General features: G+C 48.6%; 6 protein-coding genes across 6 annotated transcripts; 4 read left to right on the top strand and 2 right to left on the bottom strand.

Moving 5' to 3' along the window:
• Positions 1 to 256: 256 nt before the first annotated feature.
• On the bottom strand, positions 257 to 6,153 carry N7458_004987 (uncharacterized protein; the record flags this gene model as incomplete). Its single annotated transcript, XM_056908369.1, has 3 exons — positions 257 to 1,255; positions 2,157 to 4,065; positions 4,115 to 6,153. The coding sequence occupies 3 exons, from the start codon at positions 6,151 to 6,153 to the stop codon at positions 257 to 259; spliced, it is 4,947 nt and encodes a 1,648-aa protein (XP_056766987.1).
• A 3,978-nt stretch (positions 6,154 to 10,131) lies between these two features.
• Positions 10,132 to 10,383, top strand: N7458_004988 (uncharacterized protein; the record flags this gene model as incomplete). The annotated part of the gene is made up of 1 exon (XM_056908370.1): positions 10,132 to 10,383. One exon carries the CDS (start codon positions 10,132 to 10,134, stop codon positions 10,381 to 10,383), a length of 252 nt encoding a protein of 83 aa, XP_056766988.1.
• A 2,511-nt stretch (positions 10,384 to 12,894) lies between these two features.
• Positions 12,895 to 14,996, top strand: N7458_004989 (uncharacterized protein; the record flags this gene model as incomplete). Its single annotated transcript, XM_056908371.1, has 6 exons — positions 12,895 to 12,916; positions 12,953 to 13,071; positions 13,121 to 13,958; positions 14,010 to 14,323; positions 14,373 to 14,792; positions 14,847 to 14,996. The coding sequence occupies 6 exons, from the start codon at positions 12,895 to 12,897 to the stop codon at positions 14,994 to 14,996; spliced, it is 1,863 nt and encodes a 620-aa protein (XP_056766989.1).
• Positions 14,997 to 15,124: 128 nt separating this feature from the next.
• On the bottom strand, positions 15,125 to 15,460 carry N7458_004990 (uncharacterized protein; the record flags this gene model as incomplete). The annotated part of the gene is made up of 1 exon (XM_056908372.1): positions 15,125 to 15,460. The coding sequence occupies one exon, from the start codon at positions 15,458 to 15,460 to the stop codon at positions 15,125 to 15,127; it is 336 nt and encodes a 111-aa protein (XP_056766990.1).
• Positions 15,461 to 18,775: 3,315 nt separating this feature from the next.
• On the top strand, positions 18,776 to 19,010 carry N7458_004991 (uncharacterized protein; the record flags this gene model as incomplete). The annotated part of the gene is given in 2 exon segments (XM_056908373.1): positions 18,776 to 18,893; positions 18,907 to 19,010. The coding sequence occupies 2 exon segments, from the start codon at positions 18,776 to 18,778 to the stop codon at positions 19,008 to 19,010; spliced, it is 222 nt and encodes a 73-aa protein (XP_056766991.1).
• A 4,288-nt stretch (positions 19,011 to 23,298) lies between these two features.
• Positions 23,299 to 25,069, top strand: N7458_004992 (uncharacterized protein; the record flags this gene model as incomplete). Its single annotated transcript, XM_056908374.1, has 2 exons — positions 23,299 to 23,730; positions 23,807 to 25,069. The coding sequence occupies 2 exons, from the start codon at positions 23,299 to 23,301 to the stop codon at positions 25,067 to 25,069; spliced, it is 1,695 nt and encodes a 564-aa protein (XP_056766992.1).
• Positions 25,070 to 25,763: the final 694 nt, after the last annotated feature.

Raw genomic sequence — 25,763 nt, forward strand, 5'->3', positions numbered from 1 at the left:
GCCAAACATGTTGTTGTTGGACCTGGGTCTAGGAAAGTTGAGGGAAAGAAAACAAAACATGTATTATCCTACCATAATCGAAACACAATATGGTTTCCATCTATTCCATTTCCCGCGCTCGAGAAACGCCCTCAACGGCTGTGTGATTTTGACCTCCAATAGATGCTCCACATTCAGGGCATCTAGCTTGCTCCATCGGCATACCGCACTCTCCAATTGCAAACTACAGAAAGAATCATTTAGCTTATTTCGCTCGTCAAAGGTAACTTGGGACAATTCGAGGAATGGGAAATTTATTCACCAGATGTCCGTTGACGCAATTGTACCAGTGCCCAGAGTGAGTCGCGATTCCTCCTCGCCCACTGACCATGGCCGTCTTGATTGATTGAAGTTCTTCTAAAGTGACTCTTTCGTATCGTGTTCCCTCATAGAGGCGGACCATCTCCTGGACCTTTTGTTGGAGCTCAGGACAGTTCCTCAGTTCGTCGCATAGTTTCAACGCAGCGGCGAGGAGATCGCGGGTGGTTTGAAAGCGATCTTCGAGCTTTTCTAGACCCGTTGTTTCTTTGAGATGTAGATCGCTTGTTGTTTCTCCTGGATGAGAGCGGTGATACCACGCGTCCAGCTGGGCGATTTTGGCGAACGAGACGGTCGCCGTAATGACGATGCGGGAGAAATTTCCTTCATTGGCTCGAGTTATCAAGCCTTGGCAATCCTTCAGAACTCGAATCAAGGTTGATGATGGTTTGGCGAGGCTTAGCCGTGGTAGTGTTGCAGAATTTCCGCTTGAATCTATCACTCTAAAGGCATCGCTAAGCATGACTTCCTTGGACTTGATGTAAATTAACCGTGCGCCGAGGGTAATTTGGTTGTCGGATTCTCGTGTTGTCATATTCATCGCCTCCATTCGGGCTGAGAGGGAGGCTACTTCGTCCCCTGATGACTTCTGGTAGATGGCAATCGCATCCATGAGCCGTTTCATCGGCTGATTCTCGACCTCCATGGCTTTGCTGAGAGCTAAAGCCTCCCTCGCGAGGCGTGCACAGACTGCATATCGTGCTTCAAGCTGTGATTTAGTGCCCCCCACCTCCACAGCGGCTCGCTTAGAGTTGAGCTTGTCTTCAATGTCATTCAGACGCGATTCAAGGCCTTCAAGGTCTGTGCGACCCTTGATAAGGAACCGTTTCCAAGTCTCATCCATAACGGCGCGGTTGATAACACGATTGTAACGTTTTGTCACAAACTGGCGAATTGGCTGCTTACAGTCCGGGCACGATGGTATGACATTGGCAAGCGAAGAAGAGACATCTCGGAGACCGTCGAATTTTCCATCTTTATCTCTCGTGTATACTTCATCCAGGCCAACCAATCCATCAACCGACTCACTGGTAAAGAAATGACCGCATCCAAGCACGACGATAGGAGTTTCATCGAAACTGATTTCGGAATAGGTTTTCCATTCAAGCAAGTCAACACGGGCGTCTCCCTTGTCGCCGCACTCTTGGCACAGATTATTTGGACAGTTTTCCCCGCAGAGGCTCGGGCATTGATGTCCGCATTTAAGAACCTTAGTGCATCGCTCATTGCAAGGAAGCCGGTCGCATATTGCCGCGCAAGGCATTGAGCAGGAGCCTTGGTGTTTGCAGGACCAGGTGCATCTCTCGATGCATGGTGCACATGCCTTTCCGCAGGTCAAGTCGCATGCTGAGTGCGAGCATCTAACCTATACATATGATTAATATTTCCGATACGATGACCAGATGATGGATTCTAGGGGCTCTTACTTCGCATTTTGCCTCGCAGTAACCACAGCTCTCCCCATCATGGCATATCTTGGAACACCTATGATTGCAGACGCCGTGGGGCCGGTCACAACTTTTCGTGCACTTCGGGTGCTTAAATACTCTTCTTCCATCGTTGACTTCGAGACAATTTCCGCAGCAACCGCTGCAGTTGTGGCCACAGCCGAGAATGTCGGTGCATGGCCTAGGGCAACGGAAGATCGAGGACGCTACATCTTTGAAACAGCCAACTCGAATTGTATGGCCACATTTTGGAACAAATTTTTCGACCTCGAGGTCGCATTTAATGACTTTCAAGTTAGGCATCTGATGGCAAAAGATAGCTTTCTTGATATGACCACAAGGAAGCTCCACGTCTTGAATCTTTGCCATGCAAGGACCACAATCTTCACCACAAAGCTTGGGACATTCGTGCTCACAGGTTGATCGGATGCGTGGGCAAGGTTTCCCACATGCAAAGCCATCGTGCATGACCGCTGAATGGCACTTGGCCTGGCATTGATGACCACATGGCTCGAGTCGACGGGTACACGGGAGACTGCACCCACCTTCAGGGCTCTTCCTCTCAAAGTCGTGGGGTTCATAACAGAGAATGGGCGTGTCCGGGTGGCGAGGACAGCAGAGAGCCAACTCTGTGCCGACTGCATTCGCACGGGAGAGCTGAGAGTGGACATCGGCCCACATTGGGACATTGAGGTATGTTTCAGTATTTCCAATGAGATACATGCCGTGCTGAGCTCGACTGAGGAGCACGTTGATGCGGTTTTCGGTGCGTAGGAAGCCAACCTTGCGCTTTGAGTTGCTGCGGACTAGGGAGACAACGATCACCTTTGCCTCCTCGCCTTGGAAGTTGTCGACGGTAGCAAGGCGGAGCGTCTGCAGCAACGTCTTCTTCTCGAGTGACTTGCGACCGTTTGATTCGGGATATTCATCAAACTTCTCAAGCCCATCCACGGCCAAAGTCTCCAAGTCCCGCTCGCTGAGACAAACTTCGAAATCATTGGATAGCGATGCTCTGAGCTTCCGCAGCTGCCCGGTATAGGGCGTCAAGAGGGCAACATCCGTGCTCTTGTACTCTCCCTGCCGAACAAGATGCCGAACAAGAGCAGTAGCCATATCGACCTCCCACTGGTTGCTATGAGACTTCACACGGCTGCCGTCATCCCTTGAATCTTCATCGCATCGATGGTCCAGCCAAAAGAGGTTGTTCCGCATTCCAACAACATTGGGCAGATCCACCACGCTTTCGTGATCCTCCAGTTTTGGATAGACGCTCCTGATAAGTTGCGAGATCTCAGGTCTCATTCGTCGCTGTACATTGAGTTGTGCAATAGGGGCTGGCTTGAGACCTGGCTCACCGACAGCGCGTCTCTCAAACTGGCTTCTGTCTAGCTGCCAAGTCTTTCCTGTGGATGTTTCAAGACTAAGTGAATGATTTTGAATCTGTGGTCGCAACTGTCGATGATCCCCAATCTGAATGAAGTGTTCAACTCCTGGCATGAGGGCTGAGATGACGTGGGCTTCCATCACCTCAGCTGCTTCCTCGCATATAATGACCTTTGTTCCTACTCGTCGCAGTGTCTCGATATGGCGTGCAAGGGCTGTGGTCGTGATTCCTACTACATCTGCTTGAATCAAGGCTCGGCGGTTGACCTCTTCATGAACTGCATTTATGTCCCCGCGAAGATTTGCAGCGCGATCAAGAGCCTCGAAAAGCGAAGCGGTTTCGATTTCCTGCCACTGCTTGAACCAGCTCAATGCAAGAATCCGGCGTTCCGTTATCGAGAGACTGTGAATATTTTCATTCGCAGAGCGAGTGAGGCCTTCCAAGCGCACATCGTCAACTTCACTCTCATTCTGGCCTTTTTGGGTTGTCATCGATTTGACTCCAAGCCAGCTTAGTAATTTATCATCAGTGACAGTTGTGAATCCTTCCGTGTCTGGTCGCTCCAGTTGTTTATGTACAATGGGCCATTTTCGGCGCAAAAAATGCTCCATCGCGGCCCAAGACAGGCCCTTTTGAGACTGGTGTAGAGGTTTCATTGCATATCCAGCGTTCTTCATGCAGTCCTCAAGTCTCCCATAGGACATGCCGAGGGTTTGCGACTCTACCCTCGTCTTCCCAATGCTTTGACTGACAACGCGAAGGTTCTTGCCTTCAAGCTCAGTGGCCTGACTGCGGCCACCAATGCGTATGATTTTCTGGATACCAACATCAAGAAGATGCTTTAAGAACTGGTCCAAGGCATGGTTGGTATAGCAGCTGTAATTCCTGTAAGTAAAGTACAAGAAGGCATGAAATCAGTACTCACATCACAAGAATTGGGCCTAGCTTTGCCTTTTCATTGATCTCAAGGAGAACTTGAACAAGCTTGACACCCAGGTAGGACTTTCCGGTGCCCGGTGGGCCTTGGATGAGGGCATACTCTCGTGTGAGAGCCGCGATAAGTCCCTGACACTGGCCGTGGTCGAGACCAGTCTGAGTTTGCAGCTTCAATAGGTCAATAGACCCAGGGGTACTCGGGTCCAATGCAATCTTTTCGGCTCCAACAATTGTGATCGAAGTCAAGGGAAAGACAAATCCTGGTTTGCGCGCGTATGCCGGTGGGGGTATGCTGGCATCTTCATCATCCTTACGGCCTGGCAAGATCCATTTTTGGAATGCCAACTCTCCTTCGCGTTGGATTCGCTGAAGGTTTTTCAGGATAGGGGCAAACGTGGCAGGGATCAAGCCATGGAAGTCGACCAGAATACCGGTAAGCTTCTTGCTGTAAAGCTGGGCGAGGAGCATCAGTTCTTGTTGTAGGCATGCCGCAAGCTTGACCGTAATACTAGGTGGAAACCTATCAGAAACAAGACTACTCTTGTTCTGGTGCGCTCGGTCCTTGGAAGCATTCTTGACAGTGACCTCGAGGAAAATAAGCCTCCTGTGAGTTTCTTGGGACGTCATGAAACACACTAGGCTTCCTTCCTCTAGTCGATTGGAGTCTTGCCACCATCTGCATTGCTCGTTGGATGTCTTTGTACGTACTTGTGGTGGAGTAGCAAAGGACACGGTCGCTTCGAGCTCCTTTCTCTCATTGATAAACATTTGGAGGACCTGTGCTCCCAGATAGAGATGTGCCCCGCTATCTTTGCTTGAGAAATATGAAAATCGTGTCAAATCATTCTGCTGCAGCAGATCTCGAAGGACATCTTTGGCTGAGCCGAAGATATCATGGCGCAGGAGTCGGAATGTTGAGTCAATGTATCTTTGCAAAGGATCGGGGAGAAAGTGCGGCTGAAGGAAGTTCGTAGAGGGTAGATATTCTGAATTGCCGCTGACAATCTCTCCATGGGTAGGAAGGATCTGAACTTGAGAGATTTCTGCAAGGTCGTTGTCGTGTCTCCCACCAGGTGTTTGCATATCCAGCGGAAAAGACGAAAGGGCTGATCTACTCTCCTGGGGATTTTCCTCATGCGGCCTGGGTGTAAAAAGACTGCGGTTTGCGCTAGCAATAAGGCTCTGCATGACTTCTAGTCTGCTTTCAAGTCCGTCAATGTCGGCCTTCGAGCATGTTTCAGTGATTTGGGAGCCCACTTCGCGAATTAGGTCGATCAGTGTGGGAATTTCATCGTGGAATCGAGCGCGTCGGACTCTTGACAAAAGTTGGTACAGGGTATTCAACAGTAACTTCATCATGTCCAGAGAGATGACTGGTACATTTTCGTTGGTCTCTTCGCCTTTACTCATCAGGCTCCGGCAGACACTTTTCAGATATCTGATTGCTCGATCTCCATTCGTTCCACCAAAGGATGTGTACAGAGTGCCAACAAATGAATCGACAGAAAGACAGTTCAAGAGAGAAGTATGGGTAATGACTTTAAGAAATGGCTCGTCGTAAGTTGGAATAGGTCGCACTCCCTCTGGATTGTCTGCATCCGCAGTTGCAATGATAAAATCATATCCATGAAGATTATCGTCCACAAGATCTTTGGCGAGGAATTGATGATTCTCTCTGCTGTCGCTTTCAAGAATTTCAAGAGCCCCGTTCCAGAATTGAACGATCTCTTCATGTTCCCTTCGAGAATATCCAGACCCTAAAATCCCATTTCTAAGAAGTCTCTTCCAGTCGAAGTATTGATTCCGAGCGTCCAGATCATGGGTTGTGGGATGGTATGCAGCCGGGTTTGACTTGAAGTCGGCAGCCTTATTCGCATCGTGCGAGAATCTGCACCTCTCACCGTAGTGGCACCTGCCACGTTGAAAGTGCACACAGAATGTTTCCGTCTGATTGCGCTTTCTGAAGCTGGTGGGTCCTCCTCCGTTGCTCATATTGCCCCGAGATCGCCAATTTCCGCGGTGAGTCATCGTGAAAGGAGACAGCTGTAGAATTTGTAGCTCTTGTGATTCTTAAAACAGCATAAATATTTCTAACGCGGAAGGTTGCACGGATGGATGGGTGGATGTGATTGTCCGGAGAAGGCAAAGATAATCTTGGATACGCCAAGCAGGTATCCTCTCTAATAAGAGGGACGTAAGTAAGACTGCCTTGTACTTTGTAAATCTGACGTGTCCTAACGTCTTGCAGGACAACTCATACCTGCATCACCCCTCTTTCCAAAATCTCTTTACGTGGGGGGGACCGGGGGGTTTTCCAATATTTGCCTTTTATCTCTGCTCGCTTTTTTAGTTCATAATTGTCAAAGGGGGTTGGATGGTTGGTGGGAGGTGCCAAAATCACGGGATAGATACCTGTCGTCCGTCGTCCGCGTAGTATTGGTGGGGAGGAGGGGGAGCAGAGTTCATCTGAGTCTTCGCGTCGTGGTTGGGTAAATAAAAACCCGTACGGTAAAGGATGATGATGGCTCGATTGGCTGACTGACCTAGAGTGATGGTTGTGATTGCTATCGGCAAGACATAACCCAATGCAGAATTGTTTGAGATTACTATACCCAATACTGCGCCCTAGCTCACCCCCAGACTGTCCGAGTTGGGTGCGGAGAAAGGATAGCATGGCCTTTCGTAGAGGCTTATCTTCCTGCAGCTTATGTCTTGGGCGTCTTGGGCTGCTATCTGTCTCGAGCTGGGGGCCTCTGATCGTGGGTCTTGAAACTGCAAAGGTCATGGGCTGAAATTGGTTATGCGCGATTCCAGCGACGCAAACATTCTTTGAAAGATAGGCGTTTTCGCCTGCTTATGTTAGAGCGGGAGAGGACTGCCCTTTTTATGTAGCCTTGTGTCACATGGATGAATAGCCGAGGCTTTCAATGAGGTTGTTCTGAACTGCGAACTGAAAGTATTCTTGAACGTCGGGAGTAGGCCCTTGATTATAGTTTAGTGGGGAACTTGTGGCTATCTGGAAAGCTGATTGGACACTTGTTTGGCGATTTGAAACCGCGAACCGACGAGGCCTTTGAGTTGCTTCAACTTTTCCGACGTCAACGCTCGTTGCTAATTACTGTGTATTGTGTAAAAGGCCACTAAGTCATAATATCCTGGTAAGACTGCTTCTCAAGTAAACAAAGGGGAACACTGAATATCCAGTCGATACAGTATTACGTACCTCAACATGCTTACTATTCTTCAGCGTAGGTCGCATTCATTAAGTCTCCAAAACACGACATTCATTATCATCTTGGCAGCAAGTAGAAGAAATCGTGCTGGTATGGCAATTTCGTGATAATTGTATAGGTGACACGGGGTTCAGAACATCCAACAATCAATTCACTCCTGGGAGCTTATTATCTATTCATGAGGTCCTTCGACCGGTACCCTGTGAGACTCTTTGTCCTCCTTTGCTTGTTCTTCTCTCCTTTTCATCAACCCCTGGCGAAATGCTTCAGTATACTCATCCGGGTCCCACGCCAAGACCCTGTCTTCCATCTCCTCAAGCTTCCTTATCACTAGCCGTTCCATCTCAGCCTTTTGGTCTTCACCCAGCAGGTTCAACCGCTCCTTCCATGCCTCGCTGGGATCGTCGGTCTCTGTAGGCCCAAAAAAACGCCGGTCGATCTTCTGCCAGTAGATCGCATCGAACGCAAAGCTGTGCAAAATCGCATACACTACCCAGAAGTCTCCGCTCTCCCAGCTCCGCTGCATCTGATCCGAGAGCCGCCGCTGGCTGTGCTGAGTGTCCATATCTTCACAACGCCTCATTGCCGCGAGGAACGTCTTTAGGCGGCGATCGAATTCTCGGGCCCAGTCCTCGATACCTTCAGACCAGTATTCAGGTTTCTCGATAAGCAGCCACCATGGTGGCGCGTATGAAAACTCTACCGGTCCTGCATATGTGAACTCCCAGTCCACCACACCGGCAATATGCATATTTTCATTGAGAAGAATATTGGCTGGCCGGAAATCATCACACCAGAGTTTGAATGGACCATTCTCGCAACATGGCAGAGACAATTTCTTGTCCCTGGCAAGCATGTAAAACAGCTGTCTTGCAACAAACTTCTGACGACAGTCATCTGCAGACTGCACCGCATCATTCCTTTGATACAGTAAATGCTGGATATTGAGCTGTGCAAGGGTTTCAATGTACGATGATGCTGTCTTAAAGGTGGCCTCTAGAGCAGGAAGTTTTGATCGAGGTAGTGTCCCCAAACGCACAAGCTCATTCATATTCATTGATAATGGCCGGCTGGTCACTTCCCAGGAAAAATCATCCACCTGGCCGAGGGACCCTATTTTGGGGAATTCTGACTTGGAAAGCTGAAGCAGGGTCTTTGCTAGTTGTGCGTATAACATTCCAAGTTGATCTTCATTAATGTTCGGGTCAAGGACTCCTCGCTCTTCATTTGGACACCCCGGTGTGTTGAGAGCGTCATACATGGTTGTTGTATGTTCGATATGGCTCATCATGATGAAAGGACTCAAGTTGAGGGGGCTCTCTTCCCTTGTACCCGAGTGGAGAATAAATGGAACTGGAATTGATGTCTGGTCCGAGATATATCGCATCACAGCAACTTCGTTCTTAACTTTCTCCTCGGGAAAAAGAATGGCGCCAGGCTGTGAAAAGCGGATGTTGGTTGCGCGGTATGTGTACTTCATTTGTAATGTGATATTGAAAGACCCCTTTCGAAGGATTGTAAACTCGGGATCGTCGCCAGAATCATGCTTTAGCATAAACTTCGCAATCGGTCTCTTGATGTCGATATCAAGAAACTGAAGCAACCAATTGTCGGAGACATCATCAGATTGTTCCCATGCAACATCGTCGTAAGGCATCTGGGGCTCCATGTCTTCAGACGCGTTGGCCGTTTCTCGTGGCGGGGCGATTTGTTTTGGGATAGGGTGGTAGTGACTGAAGAGGGGTCACAGGAATATGCAGTGAGATCCCTCAATCCGATCGAGTTGACGTTACTGCCAATAGAGAGAGACTGGCAGTATGTCTACAATCTAGAGATAAAGTGAAATGAGAGACCTATAGGCCATGAGAAATTCGGAAAAATCGCGTTGAAGGGGAAAAGGAGGGAAAAGCAACAATCAAAGGAAAAGTCACGTGATACATGACTGGGTCCAATCACAATCGCATAACCATCCCACCAATCGGACATTCACAATGGTGAAACTCGAGGCGCGGTGACTGGAACGATTATCAGCCAACAAAATACTGGTTGTTCCTGTTATCGCTCTTCATTGGTACCAATCTGTGGGACTCGGCGCCAGCAGGTCATGGACTGTCAAGACATTTAGTCATTAGCATCCGGGAGCCTATACGTGTCCACCACCACATTGGCACGGTGCTTCTTAATGCCAATCATAAGGATCATTGGCCTTGCAGCCCCTGAAGCGCTTACATAGTGTCACTGACTGGTCCAAATCCAGTCACTGCCCATAATGTCTCGTCGAACAAAAATTAGAGCGAAAGTCCAATAGGCCATGGCTACTCGTGTTCTAAATATAATCACACAGTTAATTGGACTGGGGGCGATGTCTCCATGACTTGAAAGGTGCCAAGCCTCTTCGTCGCCTTGTGCGTTAGCCGCGCGCTCTATGCGAAGCTTTGTTTATTGGTCGTGTTCTGTTTCAGCTTTTACAGCACTGTACTTGCTATGACACAGACCTTGGACACCTGCATCGCTTCTGAGGTATTAATACCAGACAGATTGCCAGCAATCTGCATTTTATCCAACATTCAAGAGACGAGCTATCCCCTATTTTCCACTCGTCAGCTCTTCTCATCAATCAAGCATCTGCGACTACTTCAGCTTTTGCTCTTTCACAAATCTCCGTTGATATTACTTCCTCAGCCGAGAAAAGTTGGACCTATGTTCTCCCTTCTCAAGGTATTTCAAAGCTCACCACTTTGCAGGTTCGCGCGACACCCACCAACCTATCAGCATGTCAGATTCAAAGCAGGCAGCTCGTGATGAGACCAACTACCGGCTGGGAGTCTCGTCCAAGGATTCAGAGATTCTTCAGAAAGCAGGTAGCGGGTCCGCTAAAAAAAGAGGGAAATCACACACACCAGGCGAAGTCAAGTTTCCCAGCCCAGATGAAGAGAGAACAATGGACAATGCTGGTAGAGAATCAGCCGACAAACGGAAGCATGCCACGGAGCAAATTGCCAAGCATTACAGAGACAGCTCCTGAGGATTTGAATGAGTTGATTTAGGGTAGCCCGGCAGATATTGAGTACCGGTTGCATTTTCCGATGTCTCTTTTTCTTAACCTTTGGGTCCGTCAACTGTAGGAAGGATGGTTATGTGTTTTGCAAGCTCATTTGCTCAATGTTTTGCGTCACATGGAAAACATGAAGAGCTGTTGAATGGGGTGGTTCTGAACTGCGAACTTGAAAGTATGCTTGAACTTCCTTCGGAGTAGGTCCTCGACCACAGGTTAATAGTGGGGAACTTGAAGTTCCCCGGAAGGCTGGTTGGACACGGTTGTTTGGCGGTTTAAAACTGCGACCCCATTAGCCTTTGAGTCGCTTCAGCTTTTCTAGCGTCAATACTTGTTGCTGGTTAAATAGCTACTTAACGTTAGTGAATTAGAACGCAGGTGAGTCATCAAATGCCGGGAAGACCGCCTTGAGATCCGTAGCCTTGAGAGTGGCTACGTTGCTCCTATGAACTTCGCGTTTGTCAGGTGACGTCCATTTCCAGTGCTGTAGGATTGCGGTGAGCCTTGTCAAAGGAATTTATCCGCCCACTGGAAAGGAGTGAGCTGGAATGGTCACGGAAAACAAGTTCTTTCAAGGGAAAATCAGCATCTCTTCGAGTACCATGGATTGTTCTTCAGTTATTTTCCTAAGCTAGAAGCGAGCTTCCCAAGGTGATCAATCTCGTCGATGCTCTCAAGTATAGTATTTAATGTAGCACCACTCTACATATTAATCAAGATGCCCACGTAGAGGAGGATGATAGAGTGACTTTTTGGCGATAACGTAGTTCCTGGCCGACCGGATCACCCAGCCGTCCGGATCACCCAAAACACCATACTAAACGCGGTTTTTTAAGTCATAATATATCAACAACGAGAAGATGTTCTTGCTTGATTCTACGCATGCTATGATCTCTTAGTGTAAGAATTAGTATGACTTAACTTATATATTCAGAAAATGATTATTTACCTACATTACTAATAATACGCTCCGATCGAGCGATGTGGATATATAGAGCGCATCGCGTGGTGGGAGCGTATTTTTGGTAAAACAAGTAAATAATTGTTTGCTGAAAATGTTAGGTGTGCTACACCATTTCTGATGATGTAGAATTATAGCATACTGAAAATCAAGTAAAACAAGCTTCTCGTTTATATCTCAACATCTGAAAGATCGGATTTAGTATGGTGTTTTGGGGTGATCCGGTCGGCCAGGAACTGCAGTGAGTTGATGCTTTTGAGCCAGCGGTCCACTAGCGAGCCAAAGCTCAAGCCACCTGGCTTACTAACCGCAGGAACTATTTTCCGTGTCACTCTGTCACCTGAATGAGATAAATACCTTCGAACTTCCCTCCTAGAGGCGACTTACAGAGAGTTGGTCCAGGATACCGGAAACCTCTTACTCTCCTCCTTTGCATTCCGGCCGTCTTACGGGACTAGAATGATTTGACAGATCGTGCGATTAAACATATTTTTTTTGTCAACGTACAAAATGGCATGCTCGATATCGCCCGTCGAAGCCCAGGACGTGGATTTGCTCGTGCGAAAAGTCGAATTTCCTGCACATCAAGATAACCTTCTCTATCGCTTGATGTTCCAGTGCTCAAAGGAGCGACAGTGGGAGCAAAGAGAAGACGAAATCAGATGGACGATTGATGGGCTTATTGAGACAGTTCATCAAGGGGATGAAGCTCTGTACAAGGCGTGCGGAGACGATGGATCACCTGTCGGACTAATAGGCTGGACTACTTGCCCAGGAACGTTCGCAAAGGGAGTGAAAAGCGAGGATTGCATTGGCAGTGGCCCGGTAGGCAAGTCTAGAGGGAGGCAAGGGGCAAAGTTGAAAATCCGGAACAGCTTTAACCCGCCCTCTTTGGATGTAACTTCGTGGCTTGGTATCTCAAAAAGGCTCAGAGAAGAGAGGCAAAGAGTTCTTCGGGCTTGCAAAGGCAATGGAATATGCCGTAAGCCATCAGTCAACTTGAGTTTTCCCGGGCCTTGCTGACCTTCTCCGTTAGGAATCACTTTCATGGCTGTGGATCCAAATCACCAACGTCAAGGTGTTGGATCTATGCTGATGAAGATTTTTTGTGATTATGTTGATGAAAATGCACTCGATGCCTTTGTTTTGTCGTCTCCTGCTGGTATACGACTATACTCCAAATTTGGATTCAGGGTAGTCGGTGTTGTTGAAACGAAGCATGGAAACTTTACTAGCATGCTAAGGACTTCAGGCCTTAGTCTCAGGGAAAACATCGAATTACCTTTGTGAATTTGTTAACAATAAAGCAAACTAGTTGATGCGGCTCCTGGATTCTTGTGGGCCTTATTTAAGGCAGCAAATATTGACAATCCACTTGCGTTATTGAAAAGGATCAGTAACAAAGATGGACTGTCAGGATTTAACAACACGAATTTCATGAGTGCCTATGTACAGAGTCAGGAACATCCATGGTCACTGAGATGATTTCCCTCGGTGTCCTTCCAGCAGTACTCTCTGCAATGGCACCTCTGGTCATTATCAGTGCTAAAAACCCAAACTGCTTCATCACATGATTAGATCGGAATTCCGAGGAGGTGACACCCTACATAGACATCAAATCGGAAGGCCTACGCGACATCCTGCGTGTGGTGCTGCATGACATCAAAGCTATTAGCCTCATGGAGGACAAGCCATCGGTAATTGAGACTGAGTAGAATCTCGAAGACAACGCTGACGTGGATTTAGATCGAGCAAAACGTCCTCTTCCATTTCCTCCCAGAGCTCGACAGATGTGCGGAGAACATAGACAATAGTTCGGACCATGACTCAGCACATGCGGAGCATCTCCGCCTGCTCATCGACCACCTCAAGCACGCATATGCTTCTATCTCGAAGCGTCTCGAATCGATGTTGCAGCATGGTCATGTTACATATGACCTTCTTTGGGCGCTTTTCAAGCCTGGTTGCCATGTTTATACCACATGCCTTGGCACAAAAGAGCCGCGATGTGTCAGATTCGACGCGGGGGAAGAGATGACCCAAAATGACGAGACGTGGTGGAATCTCGAGTGCCGATTCATTGATTATGACGGTGTCAAGTTCGGCGAGGCCGGAATATTTCTGCGTGTGGCAAAGTTCCGGGGGTCAAAGCCGATCGAGAGCCTTGAGGCCTTCCCTCTCCGACATCACCCAAATCACGAGCAAGTCCGGAAGGACTTGGTCAAGAGAGGCCAAACGTTTCGGGATTTGGCTGGTTCGCACACTCGGCACTGTAAAGGCAAAGGATTCTTCATGAACAAGGGAAAGACTGTCAAAGTCAACGTGAACAGTCGAGTGGCAGTGGACGCCGCATTTTTCCATGAAATGCAGCCAAACTACTCTCGACCGTCACTCCGCGACCTAGGAGCCAAAGACAAGGATGGAATCGCAGTTTTTGACATAGGTGCGATACTCATGGAGGACCGCGAGCGAGAGAAGGAGAAAATGCAAGGAGACGGTGTGGACGCAGAAAAACTGGGTGAGACCGATTTCTTGGTCGCCTGCCCAACAGTATGCTGTTTTAGTTTCAAGGAGAAAATGTTCTGTATGTGAAGGCGACTGACAATTGCTCGGAGTCCGACTAATTTGATTCCAGTGGAGTGCGCAGTCAGTGCTCTGAGGGACGTGGATTGGTCACCCGAATCGTTCGACTGCCTGCAAATCCCTTCAGAGAACAAGACACTCCTCTTGTCAATGGCGAAAACCCGCCTAGGTCTGATACCGACGGTACCATTCGATGACGTGATTGATGGAAAGGGCCAGGGACTCAACATCCTTCTGAAGTATGTCAGCAAGTGTCTATACTATACCGTGACTTGGAGCCTAACTCATGCTAGTGGCCCACCGGGTGTCGGAAAGACATTCACGGTTGAGGCAACCTCGGAGTATTTCAGGCTCCCCCTCTATTCGGTATGAGCCATTCGTCACGCTGACTGTGTGGCCCTACTTACTTTCCTAGATATCCGCAGGCGAACTTGTTGTCGACCATGGAGATTCTCATGCACTTGAATCACAGCTTGAGTTCATCTTTAAGATCGCAAAGCACTTCAAGGCTGTACTTCTTTTGGATGAAGCCGATGCGTTCATGGCAAGTCGCACAGAACTCCATGATAACCACAATCGACTGGTAACCATATTCTTGCGAAAGCTGGAATATTATCAGGGAATACTGTTCTTAACTTCGAACCGGGGTATCCAGTTTGACGATGCAATCTTGAGCCGGATCCATTTAACCATCGAGTACGAAAATTTGACGAAAGAGTTTCGCAAAGATCTCTGGTCGACTTTTCTGTCCAAGGCATGTACGATGCAAGGACCCGCGCTAGTTGAGGAGCACGACCTCCGACGGCTGGAGTCTCTAGCTCTGAATGGACGAGAGGTAGGTGACTGAGCGCTGCTCTGGACGGCTCTCTGCTGACAAATCGTGAACCAGATCAAAAACATCGCAGCAATTGCACACGCTCTCGCTGAGGCTGACGTCAACCAGGTGAACTACAAATTCTTGGAGTTAGCTGCGGAATCGAATAAGAAATTTTCGAAGGAGTTCGGTCAACAGGGGATGGTTGACGGGATGTATCTCTAGAAGCATACCTGGAGAAGTCATGTGGATAATTCCATTGCTCAATTCTGCGGGACACACTTTCAGACAAAGAGGTATCGAGGGTTTGCGGCGTAATGTTTTGCGTTATCTTCAAATGAACAGCTAGAAGTTTAAGGCACTGCCATATCGCAAATTTCCACGCTTTTCAAGCCGTGCTTAGGTTTCCTTGCTCCGACGCAACAGTTGCGCCGTGTATTGCCAGACGTGGGTTCAAGGGCCCGAGGGCGCTTCAACCATTTAACATCCTCCAAGTCAATGACAAACAAACGACCGCCCAGGTCATCCCACAACATATTGCGCCACTCGCTGTCGCTGTGGATAACTCCGCGCGACCGGAGCACGGCTAGTGCTTTCTCGCGCTCTCGGTGAAAGAAGCTGGAATTCCTATCATTGATGACATGCTGAAGCCGCATTCCAGACCAGCTCAAGACCATCATCTGGGCCATCAATTCGCTGTGGTACCAATATGCGATGCGAGGCTTAAAGACCCCCAGACAGACAGGGATGTGTTGCCCTTGCAAGTTCGCGAGATGGTGGTAATTGTCCACTTCCGCTTGAAGGCGATGCTGCTTCTCCACCGTCGTAGCTTTAATGATCACAGTGTACCCGCGTGAAAGGAATGCTTTTTGTTTAGAGCCATTGAACTTCAGAGTGTAAGTACGTCTCCGATGATTGCACCTCCTTAAGCAGCCAAAGTCTTAGATCCAGCGGTCGTTCACAAAACTTACACCCCAAGGGCGATTCAACCAATTAAGGTGAGCTATAGCCCTTCTTGCTTCTTGAAGTGGGAAGGGGCAAGGGGCCTCACGCTAAGAGTGCTGAAAGTCCAGCCAATCAAACCAATACTGGCCAAGGGCTCCCCGGACTGACTACGGACAATTGTCCTGAAACATGAATACTATTTGGCTGGTTTGCTTCTGGCTCATCTATGCACGGTCGGAGATACTTAGTTACAATGCTTTTAGCTTACAAAAATACATAGTAACCCTGTTGAATAATCAATTATAGTGCCGGGTCCTTCTCTGCAGACGGAATAGCTCGCGGGGTTCTTTCACATTACTGCAGAGAGCCCAGGTTGATAGTTCAAATGTTAGGCTTCACCATGATGGCTCACTCATTCACTCTGGCAATTACCTTGTTACTGTAAGAAGATCATACTTGTAGATAAGGATGAGGATATGACTGTCTCCACTGAAGGAGGTAGATCTCTCCGTGGGAAAGGAAGTTTGCGTGCCATTTCCGGTACACTGGAACGGCAGGGGCGGGGCTTTCGCTGAAAAAGCTGCAGATCCCTTCGGCTCCCGTTGCTGATCAAGATTTGGCAGAATGGAAAGAGGGTTGATTATGTGAGATTTGGCTGGCAAATTAAGTTTGCCCGTGAACGGGAGTCCGTCGATGCAGCAGAATTTGGTGGATACCTGGAGAAAGGAGATACTGTAAATCCGCCACGATTAGTCATGTCCTTGAGCCCATAACTAACGTAATTCACAAGCGAGTGGCCCACACAAGCGAGTGGCCCACCCTTCCCATTACAATATTTTGAAGGCGAATATATCAACAGAAATGCATTAATTAATATTAAACTAGCGATTTTTACATTGATTAATCTTATGCCCAATCGTTCCACATCCACTACACCTTGGCGGAGCCCTCCTGCGTGGCTGATCCTGCTGAGTAGGTAAATCGCCCTGCTCATGCGATACTACCTCATCAGCTTCTACTGGCTGAATTGGCTGCTGAGCCAGCTGTAGGCCCTCTTCGATCGATAGGCCCCCTTCGTGAGCGATCTGCCTAGTCGATCGAGTGCGCTTTTGACGTTTCTTTTCATTCGCTGCACGTAGATCGGCGTTCTCCTTCACTACTAGTGAAGTGTTATGCAGCGCAATTTCATAGCCCTTAAGAATCTGATCAACCACTAATTTCAACGGGCTTGGTGGGCTTTTTGACCGCTGATCTATTAGATCTCTCATCATTTTAGCCTGCTTTTGTAGCTGAACTACCGTTCTAGGCGTTTTCGGTGTGAATTGGCTAGATCTGCTGCTTGGTCGGCTTGATGGTGGTGAAGGCGTTCGAAGGGATATATTAAGCTTAGAAAGCACTCTTTCGGCACATACTGGTACGATACTAGTAGCTGCGAAGCTGCTTTGAACGATATTCGGCTGGAAAGCTTCTAGTCTTGCGCGAGGATAGTCTGCAAGAAAATCAAGCTTATCGATATGATTATAGCCAGTCCGCGCTAGATCGCTTACGAAGCGACCGTACGCGCGTTTAAGCACAGCAAAACACCCAACATCAAGCGGTTGTAGTAGATGCGACGAATGCGAAGGCATACAGAGCGGTATAATATCGTTTTCAGCGCAGATTCGATCGAATTGAGGTGTTAGGTGGCTACCATGCCCGTCGAGGATCAATAGCCGAAATCGCCCTCGTACGCGCGAATTAGTGCATAGAATAAAGAGATTTTGTAGCCAGCGTAGGCCAATTTCATCAGTAGTCCAGCCGTTATTCGATACCTCAATGCGCGAATTCGTAGGAAGATTTAACGATTCAAACCAACCAGCGATATAGACCTGGCCTTTGAATATAATACACGGCGGCAGCGAATAGCCATCAGCGCATATCGTTTCGATCGCAGTAACCCATTCGCGATTTCCTGGCTGTAGGATTGATCGCCGACCGTAGTATTCTGCTCGCGTTATAACCTTCTGCGCTGATATAAGGCCCATTGCGAATCCAGTTTCATCGAAGTTATAGATATCCTCTGGTTGAATCCCGTTCTCCTCGATTACGCGTTGCACCGTCAAAAACCACTCTTTTATAGCCTTTGGATCCTCGTTAAGAGCGCGCTGATAATCATATCGTCTAGAGAAACGTGTTCGAAGCTCATCACGTCGTTTAACAAAGTTTGATACCCAATTAACACCAACGGTCGGAGGAGGGGTTGTTCCACGCGCTGCAAGGAGGATATTGGCCATTTCTCGTACAGTAGCAGGCCTAGGCGCTGCTCCACGCGCATCCATAGAGAAGATCCACTGAATAAGCGAGTCCTCTTCTAGTTGGGTCAATTTATGCGAATTTGCGCGTGTATCGACGCGTGAGATTGTTCCATTCGCCCGCCGCGATAGCGTTCTGGGGGGGATATCGTATAGCTTCGCGGCTGCACGAATAGATGCGATACGGCCATTTTTAATATCATTAAGGGCTAACAAGATCTTGCCCTCCTGATTGGCCGGTTTTTGAGAAGATTCAGTGCGAATTGGTGGCATAGTAGGTGGTTGAATTAGGTAGGTAGGTAGGAATGAGCGATTTCAGGTGGGGTGGGCCACTCGCTTGTGTGGGCCACTCGCTTGTGTGGGCCACTCGCTTGTGAATTACGTTAACCTAACTAACTTAATTAACCTAACTAGTTAGTTAGTTAGTTAACTAGTTAGTTAAGTTAGTTAGTTATACCAATAGAGGCATAGCCGCAATTATCACGTGATGACCTGGGGTTCAATTGAGGTTCAACCCGGGTTCAATTAGCCATCCTGGGCAACCTGCCCAGTTCTTGGTAGTTCCTTGGGGCGCTCAAGGTATATAAGGATCTATTTTTGGAGGTGTATGGGGTCGCACTTGTAGACTTTGGTACGAGAGCCTTACGATTTAAATTCCATTCCCAAACTGGTTTTAAATATATATCTACCGCAGTGCCCTCAGTAGCTAACAGTGACAAACAGGTATGGGAACGACGGTTTTCTCTTAAAACGATAGTAATACCCAACATGGGCAGCAAAATAAGGCTACATAGTTTGCTTTCCAACTTTGCCTCCCTCCCAGCAAGACCTGCCCTGGGAGATGCCTCGGTGGTAAACCAAGAATATGACATACCAACGGATGAAGGTAAGCTAACTAGCTAGTCAACACCGCACGGACCTCCGCTGTCTGCCTCGTCCTCTGTCCGAATCGGCGACATGGCTGCTGATTGAATGTCTCGTTGGAGATGGCCAGCGCCTATAAGTCTAACATGAAGCACCTGGAGATGGGTACCATTGGCACCCGTCTCGGGGCTTCTTCGCTGTGTTATAGGGATCAGCAGCAATTTAGTTTTGTTAGTTATGGCTCTCTCACACGAGTAGCTGACTGCAGAGGAAGCGCTTGTACAGGACCAAGGGAGAGGGTCGATTGAGATGCTTCAGCTCTGCTCGGTCGAATATCAATGACGAACAGAAGTCTTGAGTAACAGTATCCCACCACAGTCTCTCATTATCAATCGGTGAGAGATTCTCGGTATACAGTAGACAAGAGTCTTCAAGGTCTGGCTGTGGTGCCGAATCACGGCTTCTATTTCGTGGGCATTGCAAATTGACAAGTTTTAAGTAGAGATGCTAGAAGTCCCGAAGGGAAAGTAAAAGGTAACAACCGACCCCAATTTGCCTTGTTCGGGTCAACCGCCGAATTGTCGCTACAGAGCTCGAAGGCACCGCAGCTGAGGCTTGTTTTGCAAGCGCGACAGCGCTTCTAAACTCGCAAGAGTTTACACGGTCGCGCGACTTCAAGGATCTCCACCCAGCCAAGTCAACAAAGCGTTTGGCGGCAGGCTTTTCTGCAAATATACGTTGGAGAGCGTCGGGCCTACCAGAGAGGGCAAAAATGCGGGGCGGGCCCACACGCGTGTTATGGCCTCGAGCGCGAACCCTTGCAGTCCAAACACCCGACGGGAGAAATCTGGTCGGTCGAACAGCTAATGCGGTGAAGCTAATTGAAAGTGTTTTCAAGCGCGTTTGGTTTGGATGCATTTTTGCAGTTCCACCTCAGTCGAATCACCTCAGTCGAATGCTGGATAGCTTCCCATTCGATGGCTTCTAGGGGAGACAATCGGTACAGACCATTTGAGTGTTTTCCAGCATAGGAACAGAAGCCATTCGTGGGCAACGAAAGGTGGACAAGATTTGTGATATCGGATTAGGTATCCCTCTTTACCTGACACGCTGGGTAGGAGGTAGGTACCCCAAGGCCACCAGGTAGTCAATTAGGACGACGACGAGTTATGATATAGGATGATTGATACGCACGCGCACGATCGAAGGAGACCAGGACTGAGGTGGTCAAAGGCCAAGTGAAGTTGATCCCCAGTGTCCTCCAAGAACTGCATTGTCGAGAGTTCTAATGTCCGATAAAAGATCCGCGGCCAACCCGACTGCCCGAAAGATGTGCACAGCGGTTGAACCGAGTAAGATGGACTGGGGCGTCAATTCTTAAGCGGCGGACGTGTAGAAAGTGACTGGTATTTTCAGACAAGATGGGTGTGGAGGAGATGGAGCTTGCGACAGCAAATGACAGAATAAGCGGAAGAGTATGATTTCCCACAGAACATGTTGAAACCAACACGGCATGAATGGCGAGCTGGGTCGAAGAAGATGCCAAGATATTAAACATTGTAGAAGGTTGGATAGTAATTTTGGAAAAGTTCAAACTTACTCGGCAAGTGTAACTATGGTCATCTATTGAATTCTGGTTACGGCTGTAGATTTGTGTTTCGTTCTGGAGACTAGTAGAGTAATTTGGCGAACGAAAGAATAACCCATCTAGTACCTATGGCACACAGCCCCCATAGCTGTCGGTGGATGACGCCATTCTTGCCTTGGAGCTAGGTGAATCTATCCCGCGAGCCTGTCAAATAATTGAAGGGTTCTATGACTTCTGGAATCTCAACCCAGTTGGTAAGATACATCCACCCCTCGAGTCTACCTGATAGCGTTTTGCCAAGGCAAGGAACATGCAATATTGTCGGTAGAACAGCTCCTGGCACACCACAAACAGACACTAACTCATCGTAGGGAACCATTCAGGATTGCGCAGCTTTACGACCACAGCCGCAGTCAGCCCCGAGGATCTCTTTCTGGATCTTCCAGAGCTTCCCATTCCTTCTCACGGTGCACTGGATGCGGGGGTTGATTGCGAGGAGCAAGGTCAACCATTGCCATGGCTGTCGATTGAGCCGTCGCCAATATATCATGGGCCAACCAGCAGCTTTCCCCTGACTATACACTGTCTTCTCTTCCCTAACTGCGAGGATTGCTTCTTTGTCGAATGGAGGGGACCCGATCTATTATCCCCGCTTACGTACAGCGAGGATGTGTTTGGTTTCCTTCGCTCCACACTCCCTGGCGGGCCAGTCCGTTGGCTTAGCACAAGACTGTCCATCACAAGTCGGTTTTCGGGCCAGACAGTAGTCGATCTTCCATTCACGATTTCACCGAGTAATTGGAGCGCCGACTCACTAAGCAGGTTTCAGCTACATGTCTACGATGCTCTATTACACTGGGTTTCCTATTGGTGTCGGGATGCTAGTTTCGATCAATTTGTGGTGCAATTAGCGATATGGCCGTGGCGAGACCGACAACAGAGAGGCGGAATCGAGCACATGGAAAAGAACTATTCAGAGATCTCTCCCCTTGATCCAGGGTTTTTTGTCCACAACATCATCAGCAATTTCTAAAACAAGAATCAACTCTGACTTGTTGCGATAACATGCATCGTATGTAGGGTAGCACCGAGGAAGCCGTATATTACGACTCCGCCATCCTTACGGCAGTATCCTACCATAGTTACCCAAGGAGGTGACCTTGTCTCCTTGTGCTTTATGAATTTCCTCAGTTGAACTTTACCCAGTTGAACAGACTATCTGGCACGAGTGCCGGCTCTTGGTGTTTAAACTGGTATTTACACTGCTGCAGCACCCTGGCCGATGCATTTCCGGCTCCTGTTGCCGTTCAAACAAGTTTCCAAAGATTTTTCATCTCAACTGGCGGGATGACTGTATAAAATTTTTCTGAGCTAGATTATACCATCTATGCCATCCATAAGCCGGCCTGTTCGCCAGACTAAATGCGATACAGGCTGAGGCACGAGTCGTGTGCTTTCCAGCACTCCATCATCGTGGGTCCCGATGGAGATAGATAAACGTCCCAATCACGAATAAAGTCACTGCCAAGTAGACACGGTTCCTTAACCTTCAGAATTTTTGGACCCGCGATGAATTGGCTTTCTGGAACAAGATTGTGGCTTCATGCGCGGTATGTACGCCTCAGAGAGAACCTCAGTATTGATGGTCTGATGGAACAAATCCTGTCAGGTATAGGAGGTCACACAATGTGCCCATGGTCTACGAAGATGCTGAGAGGGTAGGCCATGAGAACACATTGTTTAATGTGGCCCCGCGAACAACCGGAGTTTTGCGTTGTATACGCTGCCACCGCCGCCGATCTAAAGACTACCACTGGAAACACTGGCATAACCGCGTGCTAAACCCGGCGTCTGGTATCTGTTCAAGGAAGAGGACGAAGTGCGCTGAGATTCGGGCTCAGACCTACGCCGACAACCGTACAGTCGTCTATGAGCTTCCTGCGACACAGTCACGTACATGGAAATCGGACACATATGCGGCATGAATTATGCCTGGTACAGAATCAGAAGAGCATTAGCATTTTGGATAATTGGCCATCTTTTCCATTTAGCAGAACGTATTGCCACTGTAGCAAAGTGCAGATCGCATATTCCAGTTTGGGCAATGACAGTTTAGACAGAGTGTTAAGCGGCCCGTCATTCATTGCGGTGGCAGATACTGTCAAGCACCCTTGTTGACACTTGTTTTTTGAGGATGTAATGCAGCTGGTGGAACGGCTCGTGACAGCTTTTCTACCGTCAAACGGCTCCAGCTTCTGCACGTCGACAATCGCGCAGGTGTCTGGTATTTGCTATTTTTATTTAATCGCCTTACAAGCCCGCACATGAAGCACTCGCGATAACAAATAACTCCGACTTCAAAAGTGTCGCACGGGAGCCAAGTTGGCATGCCTCGAGGAACCAGAAACCACAGACGTTCACGACCCCGAGCTGCTACGATTACACAAAGCAAGCAACGCGAGATCGAGAGAGATGAGTACAGGTTCTTTACGTATCAGGAGTCTTGCTTCAAGTGTGTCGCGACTGTTCAACTGTCTGACCTATCCGTTAGGCGTAATGCGAGCCGGCTTATTGAAGATCGGCAGAATGTGGTGCGGCTGAAACGGACTTTGAGATCACAAGGATGTTACCGTATGAGCAAAGCTTTTCATGTGCCCGTTGTGATCGACGCGGTGGATTAGGATGCTGGACGAGTCTGGCTCGAGGCCTCCGCGTTGCGTCCTGATCTGCCATTTGATCAACTATGTAAAAGCCCAGACTACACACTGCTAGCTCTGGATCAAGAAAGTCTCATCACGGCGGCCAGAGCGAGATTCCAGGAGCTAGGTGAAGAAAATCCATGGTGGATAGTGGATGTGTATGTGACTACCTCAGGTCCGTCGACCGCAACGCTAACCCCACTGGCATGGTTGCTGACACAGATCAAGGTCACCCTGGATCTCTTGATCAGGAGCTTATTCGCACGCTTCGAGAAAATTTCCACAAAGAACGATTTCCCTGCGACGGGCGCATCTACCAAAGTATTCGTTTCTACCAAGGCGCGACTGGTGGGCGTCGTAATCAAATCGCCGAGAACTTCTGGTGGGCGGTCCTACAGAGCGAGCCTGGCAGCCGAAAAGCCGATTACCTGCGTGCACTTCCTCAACCCCTGGTGGACGGATTCGATGCACTTCTGCCCATAAAGGGCCTCTGGGCCGATATGAGTATTGGTGTCTTGCACAAGCTGAGAGCCATGCGATGTAACGAGGTGGTGCTACTCGTCTCTACCCAAGTTCGTGTCGTCGATGGAAAGATACTAATCCGATATGTGTATTTAGCCCATAATTTGTTACTTGAACTACATCCAGCGCGTTTTCTATAACCTGGTAGGAGGGCAGGTAGATCTCCTTTCCCAAATCGATGCGATGACGGTTCGCCTATTGCAGTCCCGAGCGCCTGGGGTCTCAGCCCAGGACTTGAATTTCCTCCGCCTGAAACAAAATAGACTCTTTAAGTACATCGACTGCCAACGAGACCGTGATGCAATCTGGCAGAGAATGGAGCGGATTCATCTCCCCATCCCGACACTGAAGACCTTCTTCCAGGATATCCTCTTCCTCGATGTCGGACAGAGCGTAATGCGCCAACTCTGTCGTAGCCCTTTAACGGCGACGCGATCAATTGACCAAGCTTTGGAAGAACAATACATTGTAGAATCAGGAGGACTCGGGTACAATCTGTCAAGAATTTCTGGAAGTCGGTTCCGGTCGGGACTCTGGAATCTTTGGCGATTCAGCCATCAGTTCGCTTTCGAGCTGACAACGCGGAAGGACCATCATCGCCGCGTGCCTCGGAAAATGGAGGATATAGAGCGTGCACAAGAATATGGGCTCCATGAAATCCCCATTGCAGAGATGGTTCCCTCTCTCCGATTCCACTTCTTCGGCCTAGCCCGTCTCCACGGGATTCATCCTTCGGTGTCTGTCGACGACACGGAGAGAGCTATATCTGAGATCCCCTTGCAGGTGCAATCCGATTTCCCGCCAGAGGAGGACCAAGATGTGGATCTGGAACGGCGCTGTGGTAAGCCTTTCACCGACTCTATTGAAGCCGACCGATACGCGCTCTCCTTCGAGTCGCTCGCACATCCTACTATCCAAGTACGTGTCAGCGCGGTTTCGGTGCGACAGTCCGTATTTAATGCCTTTTTTTCATATCTCCTTCCCCAAGAGACTATCAGTCAGGAGGGTAGCGGATTTTGGCGGGAATCTGATGCTGGTGTGACTGCGGGACCTGAATCTTTTAACCTAGCACCTGAAACTTACGAACAGGTGCATCCGTCTCCCGTTCGCCCACCTAGGACCCCCGCAAACTTTGAGCCCCTGCAGCCGAACTACAGCCCGATTTTGGGCGATCCTTTCTCTCATTCAGAACAGTTGCACTCTGTCCAGATCACGCACTTCAGATTCGAGATCCCAAGCTTCCGGGAGGGGGCTGTTTGGCTTCCCTATAATCGAGGCGCTCTAGACGCATTTTTCGAACATCTGAGTACATATGACTTCCATTTCTATTTTTTTCCAGATGAGGAGAGACCCCTGTCACGCCAAGGAGATAGGACGCTCAGTCATTAGGAATGTGCTTCTCATTACATGTTATTTCCTTTCTCGACTATACGCGCCGTTTACTGTCGAGGATGTCTTCTTCACCCTATTTATTCAATTGGACATGCAATGACAGGCCAACGGGGTACCAGGGGAGTGATAGCTAACAATATAGAAACGTTGGTTGAGGGAGCGATTGAACTTGTCCAGAGTGCTCAAGCAGGCGCCTTTAAATATAATGGAATTTGAGAAGCAAAGCCTAATGCTAGGTCACCGTTCCACACAAAGGGATTGCCCAATGATTTTTGGGAATCGGCCGTGGTAGTTCCAAACTGAATCAGATAGTAAGTGGTTAAGAGCCGTACATAGCTCAGGTGAATCCTACGTCCTGCTTTATTCGGGGTAAGCACCTCCCTAGATTCGTGGTCAACATAGGGTCTTGGAGACGATGTGTCTAGTGCAAGTATTTGTATAGTGGCGGTCCGTTAGTATCCAAACCCTAGTACTTCACCAACTTTCTTGCGGGATTTTCTACCTTACTAAATGCACCCAATTTCGATCAAATTTTTCCTTAATTTAGTGCACTAGCTTCCATTCTTAATCCTCTTCTCTAGTGACTTTAAGGGGCATTTGTGTTGTTAATAAATATGCCCAGATCAGTGTAAAGCATCGCAGGGTAGTGCGAAAGGTAGGCGGTGTAGACCAGGTGGTCAGGAGGTACAGG

Source organism: Penicillium daleae (genome assembly GCF_028827525.1).
Source record: "Penicillium daleae strain IBT 16125 chromosome Unknown utg000005l_segment0_segment0, whole genome shotgun sequence".
NCBI lineage: Eukaryota > Fungi > Ascomycota > Eurotiomycetes > Eurotiales > Aspergillaceae > Penicillium > Penicillium daleae.